The 14,329-nt window shown below is 41.9% G+C and overlaps 1 protein-coding gene and 1 non-coding gene across 4 annotated transcripts in view; one reads left to right on the forward strand and one right to left on the reverse strand.

Annotated features, from left to right (window-relative positions):
- ADCY8 (adenylate cyclase 8) overlaps window positions 1-14,329 on the reverse strand; it is a 214,798-nt gene that overhangs the window by 48,167 nt on the left and 152,302 nt on the right. For all 3 annotated transcript variants that reach the window (XM_077847269.1, XM_077847267.1, XM_077847266.1), the window contains one exon: window positions 807-1,008. In XM_077847269.1, the coding sequence (XP_077703395.1) occupies window positions 807-1,008 (202 nt within the window). The remainder of the gene's footprint in view (window positions 1-806; window positions 1,009-14,329) is intronic.
- On the forward strand, window positions 13,843-13,948 carry LOC144283872 (U6 spliceosomal RNA). Its single transcript, XR_013352379.1, has one exon. It is a non-coding gene; the product is annotated as a U6 spliceosomal RNA (small nuclear RNA).

A 14,329-nucleotide genomic window follows, 5' to 3' on the forward strand; every position in this document is an offset into this window, starting at 1 on the left:
CGACTGTATGTATTATCACAGAAAATGCTGTCTCTATCATGTTACCATTCTAGAGAGAAAATGAAATCATTAAAACATGGGTCACCAAATTAAAAGCAAATGATAAATATGGCAGCTGGAGAGTCATCTGAGTTCAATGTGTCACATCCAATATGAACTCTTGGAAAGTCATAAGCAAGATCTCAAGCTTCCTGAAGTTTCCTTATCCATCACATGGGAACGGTAATACCTACCTGTAGCACATAGTAGGTGCTCAAGAAATGACAGCTCTTTTATTTCCGTTCCCCCCACTCCCACTCCCAGAGATACAATTTAGCATTTGAGCATGAGCATGAGTTGTGGAGTCAGACAGACCTTATTAGCAAGTTATTTCATGTCTCTGAGCCTCAGTTTCCTTAGCCATAAGGTGGGGATAAGGAGACTTACCTCACGGGGTTTATGTGAGGAATTAACAAGAAAAACATGTACAGCTCCTCCTTCAGTGCATGGCACATAGCAGGTAGGTACTTAATTAGACGGAACTCTGATTCATGGTTATAATTGATTGGCCACCAATAATATAGAAACTTACGGGCATCTGAGCTCCTTTGGAGCAAATGACCTCCCCCACTGGGAAAGAGACAATTTGCCACTAGTAAAGTGCACAGCTCTGACAGTGGCTGCATCTCTGTCCTGTCCCTAAGCTCGGGGCTGCACCAGGCACATGAAGGGAAGAGGTACCCATGCAAGAAGCTGCAGGCTTCATACACCCTTCATTCTTCCCTGCCTGCGAGAAGCCAGAGGGTTGATGGGTTTGGAATGCTTACAATATTCAGGATGGCGCCCAGGAAGTTAATCAGGATGGATGCAAAGATGATGACATTCCGGGCCAAATAGGTCTCGTTAATCCAACAGCATGTCTTCCGGAGGACAAGGGGCAAACACTTATAATCCTCTGCTGTCGTGATGAGGACCAGAGCCGAATGCAGCATAATCAGGATGGAAAACTGGATGGCCATTGGCATCACCCTGAAAGGAAACCCAGAATGTTGGGTCACATGGCATTGATTGTCTGATCCCCACTCACTGGACAACACTGGAAGGTAAGCATATCCATGACTGCCCTTCCCCAACTCTGGCACCCAATAATTCTCTAAAGCTCTGATTATTCAGGAAAAGGACTATCAGCAGGAGACATTTTTATTATACCCATCTCTAGAATATTTTGTGGAGAAATTTTGAAATGACCATCAAATATTTGACTTGATTTATTGTTCCTGTCCTTTTTTTGATTTTTTACTTCTTTTATCATTCATTCATCTTTCTCACTAGGCAACTGCTGCCAAGGTAACACACCACTGGAATTTTATCTCAATATCCCGGCTGTGAGAGGGACCCAGATGCCCTTTCCCCTTTGTAGTGGATTTTATGAAACATTTTCCCTCTTGGTCTACTCCGATGCCAAGAACTTGAACTTGGAACCTGTTCCAAGTTGCTCAGTTTGGTCCTTGAGTACCAAGATTTGCGTGGAATATACCATGTGCCACTTGAGACATGGGTAAGGGTATGATTTGAGTAGTACATTAAGGAGAACTCATCCTTGCTCAAGGCTTCAACATCATCCCAAAGTATACATCTTGCGCTTCAAGGTCTCACTAAAGCTCAGGCCCATGGTAGCCCCTGTCTACTGGACACCTCTGCTGGGTGTCAGGCTGTTTGTAGCAACTCAGTGATCTCAAACCCCATCTCTGGAGGCGTCTCTAACTGCTTCCTTTCCTTATCAACCAACCTCTCACCAGGCATATTGCTTCCCCTTGGGAATTCACCCCTTGTTCTCTGTCCAGCCAACTGTTGCACATTGAAGCATACCTTGATGGAAGTGGCTCTTTCCTCTTAACAGTGACATTCATCCATTTGACTTTAGCATCTTCCACTGGTTGGTGCTCAATAAACATATGTTTAGTGAATGAAGTTAGACCTACCTTCTTCTAACAATGCCTCACTATCCTTCTGCCTGAATTGTTATATTTATTATCAATAGCACTAGCGTCGGTAATATACTGAGCCCCGATTATGTGCTAGACACAATGCTAAGCAATTTATATAATTGCTGATGTCCATTCCTTGGAACAGACTTATCAAGTCTTTTTATCTTTCTTTTTCTTTTTTTCAGATGAAGGTTTAAGGCTCAGAGAAAAGCAACTTCCCAGGGGTTGCAGAGTTGGTTAGTGTTAGAGCTAAGATTTAAAGTCCACTGTGCCATCCTAATCACTTTCACGAGTAATAGACCTCCCACATGTGCTGTCATCTTTTTTGTCTTCCGTGGTTTCATCTACTTATTCATTCAACAAGCTTCTTCCCAGATACAGTAGTTGGCACCATGGGATACATAGACACATGTTCTCCATCCTCTAGGAGATCATAATCTAGAGGGGAATATGGACATACACACGATGAACTATTGGATAATACGCTATGATCCATAAAGGGTTTTGCACAACCATCATCTAGAAAACAGGAAAAGCAATCAAGGGAGGCCTCACAAAAGAGGGGACATTTGGGTCAGGCCTTGGAGGTTGAGGAGAGGGTTCTAAGGAGGGAAAGGTGGGCAGCATGAGAAGAGCATCAGGAGAGTAAGAGTGACCGCTGTGTTTAGAACTTCCACTAACCCAAGTGGTGAGGCTGTTGGGCTCGAGAGTGAGGGCTCTCCCAAATGCTGTGTATGAAGTTCTACATGGAAGTGAGATACATATGTTCCAGATGTTTAATTGGGAAGGACAGGGTCAGATCTGTGTCTCTGAGGAACAGTCATGGTGGGAGGTGGAGGATGGAGTGAAGAAGAGAGAAAGCGTTTAGCAGAGGTTTAGATAGTTGGGGCCCGAGTTACCAAGGGAGGGACATAAGGTAGCAGCACTGATAACTGGGAGGTTCAAGGAAAGACCTGGTGGTTCTCTTCATATGTTTTTTGTGTGTGTGTTGTGGGGAGGTGGATGGCAGAGTGGCATCATTAAGGCTGACTCTCATGCTTCTGCCGTCTTAAATGGCAAATGCAGGAAGAGAAGCTGGTCCATAGAGGGTAAGGATGGTGAACTTGATTTGGGGAAAATTGAATTTTTGGTCCTTGTGGATCATCCAGCTAGGGCCATGCAGATGGCTAGGCAGTTAGAGGGACGGTTGTGGAACTATGGGTCTGGAGTGAACAGGTGGCGGTTGAAGATCTATGAAGGAAGGAGTGTGCCCAAGGAGGGTAAGAAATAAGGGAACCACAGGTGAAGCTACAGAAGAAGTTGATGGGCTGGAAGAAGAGAAGGCAGCAAAAGGAATTTAGGAAATGTAGTCAAATGATCAGGAGAGAAGGACACCCAGGAGGCAAGTCATTTGCAAGGTGGGGAATAGATAAAACTGGTAAATTCCTCTGCGTGCTCAAGCATCACAAAATCTGGAAAGTCACTCTCTCCGACTTTTTTTGTTGGAGGTTTTAGAGTTTTCTTCTTTTTTTTCTTCTTCTTTTTTAATGCTTGCACAGTTTTGATTTTATGGATCACCTTGACAGGAAATCTCTGCAGGAGTTCTAGATAAGAACAGAAGGTCTGTGCAGCAGTGGGTTCCCAGAGGGCTCTGGGCAGATGGGAAACATCCCCCCAAAACAGGCTGGAAAAACACTCCTGAGCAACACACCATCCTTCTGGGGCACCCAGGGGAGGCAAATGAAAGGGGACACAGGTGGATCGCTTTTGTCAGACAGTCCCTGGAGAAAGGGGGCCAATTTCAAGCCTGATGCGTCTCAATACCATGGGGCAGCCACTGAGAATATGAATGCCTTATTTCAAAGTGTGAGGCGGAAGCAAAGCCTGCAAAGATTGCTCTGAGAGCTGCTAGGCAGGAGCCTCAGACTCCTCTGCAGTCCTCGCTGCCATCTGGGTAGTCTGTGGACCTGCATGGCCTGCCTGGCCTGGGGCTCCTGCTCTCTCCTCTCCGCCCTAAGGACTGTGCTTCTTCTGCTTCTGTGCTCTCTCCTGGGGGGAATGTCTTGTTCATCCTTCAAGGCTGTTTTTCTCTGGATTCTTCTATGACACCTGGTATAGAGCTGAGCACACAGACAGAGCTCAATAAACTTTACTCGCTGACTTAACTCTTTTTGTGGGGAGAGAAGATGCTGTTCCTCCCCTCACCAGCCTTCATAGGGAAAAGGCTTCTTTCTCACTCACCCTCTGGCATCTCTGCGCATCCCCTTGCTTCTAGGAGGAGTCTGCCATTAGCCTGATCAGAGCCTATCTGGGATGGCTCTTGGAAGGAAGAGCCACTGTTGAAGTTCAGTGTTTATGTGAAGTTCGGCCGCTGGCCCGCCCCTTCTTGTAGACCCACTAAGATGGTTGGGAAGCCAGAACCAGGACCTTCTCTGTAAGAAGAGGCCTGGCTATCTCCTCCTGGCAATGAAGCTCAGATGTCACCAGGAAGTACCAACAGACAACTGCTCAGATCTTCCTTCCTTTGGGACCGGGGAGGGGGTGGCAGTTGATGTGCCTTGTACTGGTCTTTCTCAGCTTTGTAGTCGTGAGATCCCACACTGGTGTGGGAGGTAGAGTAGGAGACACAAGTAGAGATCCAGGAGATTCAGAACGGACACCATGTGGTCTCTTGACTTCAGCCACGTTCTGTATTCCAGGCTGTAGTTTTGCACAGGCAAAGCACGCGTTTGCTTGGCAATGTACAAAACTGATGTTTTGTTGCCCATCCAGCTGTTGAATTTTTGGGTCCACTTCTGGTGGGGTGTTTTGGTATGCTGGGATTGGCACAGAGAACCCACCTGAGCCCCTAATACCATTTTAAAGGATCAGCACTCCCTTCTGGGTTTACTGAAACAAAGGAAAGGGAGGAGCAATGGCCCGAGCGCTTGCATTTCCCCAAATCTGGATACTGAATCATAATGCCCAATGCGATGGTATTTGGAGGTGGGGCATGTAGGAGGCGATGAGGTCATGAGGGTGGAGCCCTCGTGAATGGGGTCAATGCCCTCATTTTTATGAGGCCCCACAGAGCTCCCTGGCTTCTTCCTCCACATAAGGTCATAGGGACAAGCCAGGCAGAGGGCTCCCACCAGACACTGAATGTGCCAGTGCCTTGATCTTGGAATTCCAGCCTCCAGAATTATGAGAAGTAAAGGTCTGCTGTCTATAAGCCCACAGTCTGTAGTATTTTGTTACAGCAGCTGGAAGGAGCTAAGACCTACTGTCTTAGGTAAAAGGTGGGCATGTGGGGTAGTGAGTGGAAGAGTGAACAAAACCCTGGGTGTTTGAACCCATAACCCCAAAACCTAACCAAGGACACAGCCTTGGGCAAGGTAACTAACTCTCCTGAGCATCATTTTTTAGTCTGCAAAACCAGAATTTTTAAGTCTACCTCTTAAAGGAGGCTCTGAGATTAAAATAATAAAGCTGTGTGCTTAGCACATAATACGAGTTTAAAGAAACATCAAGTCTTCTCTATTCACAGTGAAATCCAGAAAACCGAGGGCGTTTCAAAGATCGATGGGAAGAATATTAATTATAAGATGCAAGGCGCTGGCGCTGCCTATAAAATTTCTCCAAGATTCTCTGCAGCAGCTCCTCAGTGTTCATTTCTTTCTGCACACATAAACATTGTAACAACCAATTATAGTTTTTTAAATCTAATTATAGGGCTACTCAGGCGTCCAGGGGCTCTGAATTTGCTTTGCATTGTTGGTGTCCATAAGAGGCAAGGAAACCTCTCATTTCTGAAATTGAGTCCAAAAAAAATGACAAGGGATTTGCAAACAGCTCTCTCCAAATCATTTCTAGATATTAAGTTCTAATTGCTCTCCGCAGTCTGTCTTTAAAACAGAGTCTGGGTTGGCATCACGACTGGCTGTTTGCTGGGAAGGTGGAGATCAATGAGTGCGAGTGAACAGCCTCTGGCAGCTTGGGGTGCAGTCGTAAACGGAAGCTGGGATCACATCCAAAGATGACATTTGTACCACCCTCCAGAATCTGCAAAGCCTGTGGGTCCAATAGTGCTGTTGAGCCTCACAGCGACCCTGAGAGGTAGGTATTCTTAGCCACTTCAACAGATGAAAACACTACGGCTCAGGAAAGGGAAGGGAACCAGAATTTATCAAAATCGATATGGTTCTTTTACCTCTCACAGCAACCTTAGGAAGTGGGTATTGCTATTTCCATTTTACAGATGAGAAAATCGAGGTTCCCGAGAGGTCAAGTACATACATACAGCTAGAGAGGTGCACAGAAGTAGTAAGATCCGGTGCCTCTTTCTTTTTTTCCCCTAGCCTCCTTCTCTTGCTTGCATGTTTTCTCCTCCCCCTTCTTTCCTTTCATCTCTCGTCCCCCCCTTCCTCCCTGTCTGTCCTCTACCCTTTCATCACCATGCTTGCAGACTGAGATACACTGTGCTACCATCACAAAAGATAATATTTCTGTCCTTTCCTCAGTTTATCCTTTTGGGAGAGGAACATCTGCGTGCGTGTGGAACTTGGAGCCCAGGGCCGAGCAAGCACTGTCCTTGCCAGGGTCCGTGACGCTTTGCTTTGCGGGCTGGGAGTCAGCCGTGGTCATAGGGGCAGAGCCCGCCTCCTCTGCTCAAAAGTCCATGACAGAAGAAATGCCAGGGAAAGGCACCTACCATCTGTTGAGCCGCAAAGAATCAATCAGACACAAAATGAGTTGGAGAGGAAACAAGCACATGTAAATGAAAGCCTCTGCTGTGCGTCTGGGGCACAGGGACCCCTCAATCCCACAACATGCCGACTGGTCAGGGATCAACTGGGGATGCTTTCCTCACTGTCAGTTTCTTCTCTTTGACTGTGCAGGTGAGTTTGGGGCTCCAGCTGCTATTTCAGTTTGCACCCCAGAGTCAGAGACTCCTGCTGGCCAGCTGCTGCCTGAGGATGCACGTCTCTTCCCCTGAAGCCAGGAACCGGGTCTCGGGGCTGAGTCCCCATCCTTGGTCATGGCCCTTGGGAAGGGAGCCCACCCAGCCTTTCTGTCCCAGTGCCGCCCTGGGCTCCTCTCTCTCTTCCATCCCCCATAGCCCAATCCATCTCTGCCCTAACCATCTAGCAAATTCTTCCTCTCTGGTCCCCGCCCCCACCCCCTCCAACGCCCCCACCACTGTTATCTTGTCCCTACCGTTTCTCACCCCAGAGTCTGGCAACTGCCTTCTATTGGTCTTCCCTAAAGACCCTCCTGCCTTTCCATCTGCCATGTTAGTGTGATCCTTCTACACACAAAGTCAACCACATCACTGCTTTGAATAAAAGCTTCGGTAATGTCTTCTCTGCCAACCCATCACAATTCCCCAGCTAAGCCTTACACACCCCTCATTTGCAGACACTCACTTTCCAGTCCTCCCGCTCCCCAACCTCAGTCCTCTCTGGTGACCTGGCTGGTCCAGCAGGAGGCAGTCCAGATGTCAATGTCACCTCCTCTGGGAAGTCTGCCTTGATCTGTTTGCCTCACCTCATTCCTACACATCCTAGCTATTTGGCTAATTATCTTCCCACCCCTGACACTGTAAGCTTTATGACGGCAGGGACCAGGACTGTGTACCTCTGCTGTCTAGCACAAACAGGCACATAAAGGATGTTTGTTGGGAACGTCAACACCCCGTGCTCCAGGAGTCAGGGGGGAGCATGCACCAGATATGGCCCTTCTTGGCTTCTGACTCTCCACTGGCAGGAGCAAAGAGGGGAGCCCGGGAAGTTTGGGTGAATCTGGCAAGACCCTGTTGTCTCTTGCAGCTCACCACCCTGAGAGCATCCTCAAGATCCCACATAGTTCTTGGGGAGTCAGGAAAACCATCCTCTTGTGGCCCTCCTTGGTACCTTTCCTGATTCATTCACTGCCATAGCAAATACCTATCTACTATATAGTATGTGCATTATCTGCATGCACAGCAGAGGAGATATAGCATAGAAGTAGCTACATATTCATCTAGACTTATGAATATATTTTAATTACTTCTTTGACTCCAACCACTAGATTATAAGATCTAGGAGGGCACTTTTTTTTTTGTCTTTTTTGTTCACTGATACATTTTCAGGATCTAACGCAGGTCTGGCTCATAACAGGGATTCAATTTAGCAGAGGTACACAGTCTTTCCTTTTCTCTCTCACTAAAAAACTTTTGATAAAAATTAAGCATAAATACAGAAAACCACACCAAAGTATAGCTTCATGAGCTATTATATATAACGTGTCTGCCTTTGTAATGACCACTAAGTTCATAAAATAGAACTTTGTAGGGCACTATTATAACCCTTTCTCCCACCCCCAATCAATCATTCTCCTTTCCCCTTTATAGTTTTATCATCTATATTTAGACACTACAGCTTAGTCTTGCCATTTTTTAAAAATTTTTATTTATTTATGATAGTCACACAGAGAGAGAGAGAGGCAGAGACACAGGCAGAGGGAGAAGCAGGCTCCATGCACCGGGAGCCTGACGTGGGATTCGATCCTGGGTCTCCAGGATCGCGCCTGGGCCAAAGGCAGGCTCTAAACGGCTGGCGCCACCCAGGGATCCCAATCTTGCCATTTTTAATTGAATTTTCTTTATCTTTTAAGTCTTTCAAAAAATGTGCAGGTTCTCTCTTTGTCTCTTTATTTTCATTACAACTTATTTATTAAAGAATATGTGCCGTTGGCCTATAGCATTTCCCACTGCCTGGATTTTACTTTTGCAGACTCATTCAATATCCTTTATCCTCCATGATTCTTGCAAGTTGGAAACTGGATTCAAAACCCTGATCAGACTTAGATTTAATCCTTTTGGTAAGACTATAAAAGTGTTGTGTTCTTCCTATCAGGAGACATGGTTGTCTCTCCTTTTGTGCTAATAACATCCTCTGATGCTCAATTCCTAGATCCATTAATTCACTGGGATATTAGAAAATGGTGCTATTTTAATTCTATAATTTCTTTGAAAATTATTAGCATGAATAATTTTATGATGTCTCCACTCATCTATTTTGTGATTTTGTGGTACACTTCGTGCAGGCAAGACAGAAAACATATTTTTTTCTTTTCTTTTTTTTTTTTTTTTAACAATTTCCAAGATAACCAATCAGTTCTCTATCTTCAACCATTGGTTACCAACTTTCAAAAATGTCATTATAAACTCATAAAGCTAAAAATATTTGGTGGGTTTTCACTGAACATTTTAACAACTAGCCATACTAAAGCTAAATGATTTCATCTTTGGACAATGGGAACTTCTTTACCATGGCTTCCGAGTCCTTTAGACATGGCTAATAAACTTGATGGCTTCCTTACTTTCTAGTAGGACAAGATGTTCCAGGCTCATCTTGTGTGTTTCTTGCCACAACTCTGGAATCATATGTATCTTCAAAAAAATTTTTTTAATAAAAATTGGATTATCATTTCAACAGCACTGCCTGTCCCCTTGTTATGCTCATAGATACTGGGTTGGACATTCTTTATGGGACTTTTCATATTTATATCTCCAATCCAGGATACCACCTTCAATTTTTTAGTTGTCCTATTTCCCTAGGCTCTACTCACTGTGACAGTTTCTTAGACTTCCTTTGCTTTAAGTGACCTTGACAGTTGTGAGGCATACTGGCCAGGTATATTGTAGAATGTTTTTCAATTGGAATTTGTTTTTTTTTTTAATAACAAATTTATTTTTTATTGGTGTTCAATTTACCAACATACAGAATAACACCCAGTGCTCATCCCGTCAAGTGCCCCCCTCAGTGCCTGTCACCCAGTCACCCCCACCCCCCGCCCTCCTCCTCTTCCATCATCCCTAGTTTGTTTCCCAGAGTTAGGAGTCTATGTTCTGTTTCCCTTTCTGATATTTCCCACACCACCACCCCCTCATGATTAGGTTATGGGTTTTTGAGAGGAAGACCACAGAGGTTGTGTGCCATTCTCATCCAACATGACTCGTCACTGTTGATGAGAACCTTTATCAGCTGACTGGGAACATTTGTCATGTTTCTCCATGCTTTCCCTCCATGCATACTGTACTCTTTGGAAGGAAGTTACTTTAAGCATAGCCACATCCCCCCCATAGGAGTGAGAAGTTAAATTACACCATTGAGGACAGAGTATATAAATTATTTGGGATTTTTCTGAATAGGAGATTGATCTATTCTTAATTGATTTATTCATTGAATCATTCATTTCTATCAGGATTAACCCATAGATATTTATTTTATATTTTGGGTTACAGCCCAATTCTATTTTATTTATTTTCTTCCTTAGGTTGTTCCATTTTGGCTCTTGGGAGCTCTTTCAGAGGATTCCTGTGTCCCTCTGACAATCTCCCATCATTGTGTATGTGTGTATTTTAATGCTTCCTTATTTTCTGGCCCTCATCATTGTTAATAGGTATGTGATGGTATAGCATCATTGTTTTAATCTGCATTTCTTTTTTTTTTTTTTTTTATTCATGATAGTCACACACAGAGAGAGCGAGAGAGGCAGAGACATAGGCAGAGGGAGAAGCAGGCTCCATACACAGGGAGCCTGACGTGGGATTCGATCCCGGGTCTCCAGGATTGCGCCCTGGGCCAAAGGCAGGCGCTAAACCGCTGCGCCACCCAGGGATCCCCAAATCTGCATTTCTTTAATGGAAAATTATATTGAGCATCTTCTCATATGCTCTTTTGACTTCGTGTACTTTCTCTGGTGAGGTGTTTGTTCAGAGCTGTTGCCTATTTTAAAAAATTGGGTCGTTCATTTGTTATTGTTGAGTTTTTTTTTTTTTATTGTTGAGTTTTAAGAGTTCTTTGTGTATCTTGGATAGAAGTCCTTTATCAGATATGTGAGTTACAGATACTTTATTCTAGTCTGTGGCCCGTGGTTTCATTCCCTGACCAGCGTTTTTCACACACCAGAAATTTTAATTTTAAATAAGTCCAACTTGTCAGTTGTTTCTCTTGTGGATCATGATTTTGGCATTATGTCTAAAAACTCACCACTAAACCCAAGATCACAAATTTCTCCTGTGTTTTCTTCTAGGAATTTTATAATGTTGTACTTAGGTATATGGACCATTTCCAGTTGAAAGGTACAAGGTTTGGTGTATAGGCTCTTTTGTTTTTTCATATGGACATCCAATTTTTCCAGTACTATTTGCCAAAAAAAAAAAAAAATCCTTTTTCCATTGAATTGACTGTGCACCTTGTCACAAACTAGTTGATTATATATACATTAGTGTGAGTCTATTTCTGGGCTCACTCTTCTGTTAACTAGGTGTCTATTCTTTCTTTAATATCACACTCTCTTGATTACAGTAGTTTTATATTATCTTAAAATTATGTAGTATAAATACTCTAGTTTTGTTGTTTGCTTGTTTTTTGGTATTTTATTGGTTATGCTGCCTCCTCTGTGTAACTAACTTCATCAATGGATATCTACAAACTTGCTTGCTGGGATTTTGAGTGATACTGTATTGAATTTACAGATTAGATCCAGTTGGGAAGAACTGGCATCTTAGTAATATCAAGTCTTTGAATCCATGAACATAGAACTTATTTACATTTTAAAAATTTATTTCACTGGTGTTTTTAGTTTTATGTATACAGATCCCGTACCTATGTTGTTAGACCTATATTTAAGTATTTAACTTTTGGTGTTTTAAAAATATTTTCTTTAACTTCAAATGCTAATTTTTAATTGCTGGTATATGGGGGCAACTGACTTTTATATATTGACTTTGTATACTGTGAGCTTGCTACACTTGCTCACCAGTTTTAGTTTTTGTGGTGGATTTTTTGGGATTTTTTTTATGTAGAAAGTCATGTCATTTGCAGAAACACCTAGTTTTATTTCTTCCTTTCCCATACATATACCTTTTATTCATTTTTGTTGTCTTATTTTACTAGCAAGGATGTGTAATATGATATTAAGTAGTTGTAGTGACATAGTACATTCTCATCTTGTTTCTGATATTAAGGGGAAGGATTCCAGTCAGTCACCACTAAGAATGATGCTAGTCATAGGTTCTTTGTCGATTGTGTTTATCAAGTTAAGAAAGTTCCCTTCTACTCCTAGTTTTCTAAGAATTTTCACTTTAAATGGGCATTGGACTTTGTCAAATGCTTTTTCTGTGTCAATTGATGTGATCATACAATTTTTCTTCTTTAGCTTGTTAATAGGGTGGATTACACTGTTTGATTTTCAAATGCTGAATAAACCTTGCCTATCTGGAATATATTCTATTTGGTCTTAGTGTATAATTATTTTCACACATTGTTGGATTTGATTTGCTAATATTTCATTGAGAAATTCTGTGTTTATATTGATGAAAGATATTGGTCTATAGTTTTGCATTATTTCAAAATCTTTACTGGATTTTGGTATTAGGGTAATGTTGCTCTCATAAAATGAGTTAGGAACTGTTCCTTCCAGTTCTAATTTCTGGATGAGGTTATGTAGAATTGTTATTATTTTTTCTCTATATCTTTGGTAGAATTTATCAGTGAAGCCATTTAGATTTGGTGTTTTATTTCTTAGTCAGTTTTAAAATCATTAACTCCATTTCTTTAATTGGTATAGGGATATTCAGGGATGCCTGGGTGGCTCAGCAGTTGAGTGTCTGCCTTCGGCTCAGGACGTGATCCCAGAGTTCCAGGATCAAGTCCCGCATTGGGCTCCTGCATGGAGTTTGCTTCTTTTTCCTCTATGTCTCTGCCTCTCTCTGTCTCTCATGAATAAATAAATAAAATCTTTAAATAAAAAGATAGAGGGCTATTCAGGTTAACCTTTTCTTCTTGTATGGATTTAGATAGTTTGTGTCTCATTCAACAAATTGGTCTATTTCATCTCAGTCATCAAATTTACGGACTTAGAGTTGTATGTAGTATTCTTTTATTATCATTTCAATGTCCATGGGATCAGTAGCAAAACGCTTTCTTTCACTTGTGATACTGATAATATCTCTGTGTGTGTTGCTCTCTCTGCCTCTCTCTTCTGTTTACTTGGCCAGGATACTATCAATTTTATTGATATTTTCAAAGAGCCAGATTTCAGTTTTGTTGATTTTTTTCTGTTGTTTTCCTGTTTTCAATTTTGTTGATTTCTGTCCTAATTTATATGATTTCTTGCCTTCTGCTTATTTTAGGTTTAAATTTCTTTCATTCTCTCGTTTCCCAAGGTAGAATTTAGATTATTGATTTTAGATCTTCCTCTTGTAATATATGCATTTATTGTCATAAATTCCCTCTAAGCACTGCTTTTACTACTTCTTACAAATTTTGATAAATTGTATTTTCATTTTCACTTCATTGAAAATATTTTGAAATTTCTCTTGAGATTTTATTTTGGCCCATGTGTTAATATTCATGTATTTTGACACTCTCTTTGTAGGCAGATACCAGACATAACATACATATTGTTATGTCCTTTTGAGACCTGATTTTTTTTATCATTATGTAATCTCCTCTTTGCCACTGATAATTTTTCTTGTACTGAGTCTACTCTGATTAAAATTAATATAGTTACTACAGCTTTATTTTGATTAGTGTTAGCATGGTATCTCTTTCTCCATCCATTTACTTTTAACATATTTGAGTTTTTGTATTTAAGTGGGTTCTTAAATGGTCTGACCTGTTTGTCTTTTTTTCACTTATTTTTCTCTTTGTATTTAGTTTGAGAGTTTCTACTGACCTATATTCAAGCTCTCTGATTCTTTTGTTGGCCTTGTTGAATCTACTGATGAACACATTCATAATTTCTGTTGCAGTGTTTTTATTTCTAGCATTTGCTTTTGATCTTTCTTAGAATTTCACTCTTCTTAGGCTGCCTATCTGTTCTTGCATGGTGTCTAATTTTTCCATTAGAACACTTAATATACTGTGGTTGCTTCAGCAGCACCATAAACTAAAATTGGAACAACACAGAGAAGATTAGCATGGCCTCTGCTTAAGGATGATGTTCAAATTCATGAAGAACACTTAATACATTAAAAATAGTTATACTAAATTCCTTTTTTGATCATTTTGTCATCTTTGTCATCCCTGAGGCTGATTCTAATGACTGCTTTGTCTCTTCTTTCCTTTTGGGATACCTTGTAATTTTTGGCTGAAAACTGGTCACACTGTATCAGATTGGAGAACCTGAGGCCAATTGATCTTTACTATGAGGATTTCAGTGAACCTCCCTTGGAATTGGGCTACATTTAGTGTTTGCAATAGCTACACAGGTACCAGTGGCTTCAAATCCCTCTTGTTCTTCTTTTTGTCCTCCCTCTTGAACTGGGTTCTTCTGAGAACTCCTCCTCAGAAAGAGTCTGTGTCTTGCAGTTCTTTCAGCCATAGTCCACCATTAATATTCTGGATTCTTGT

This window comes from Canis aureus, chromosome 14 (genome assembly GCF_053574225.1).
Source record: "Canis aureus isolate CA01 chromosome 14, VMU_Caureus_v.1.0, whole genome shotgun sequence".
NCBI classification, from domain to species: Eukaryota; Metazoa; Chordata; class Mammalia; order Carnivora; family Canidae; genus Canis; species Canis aureus.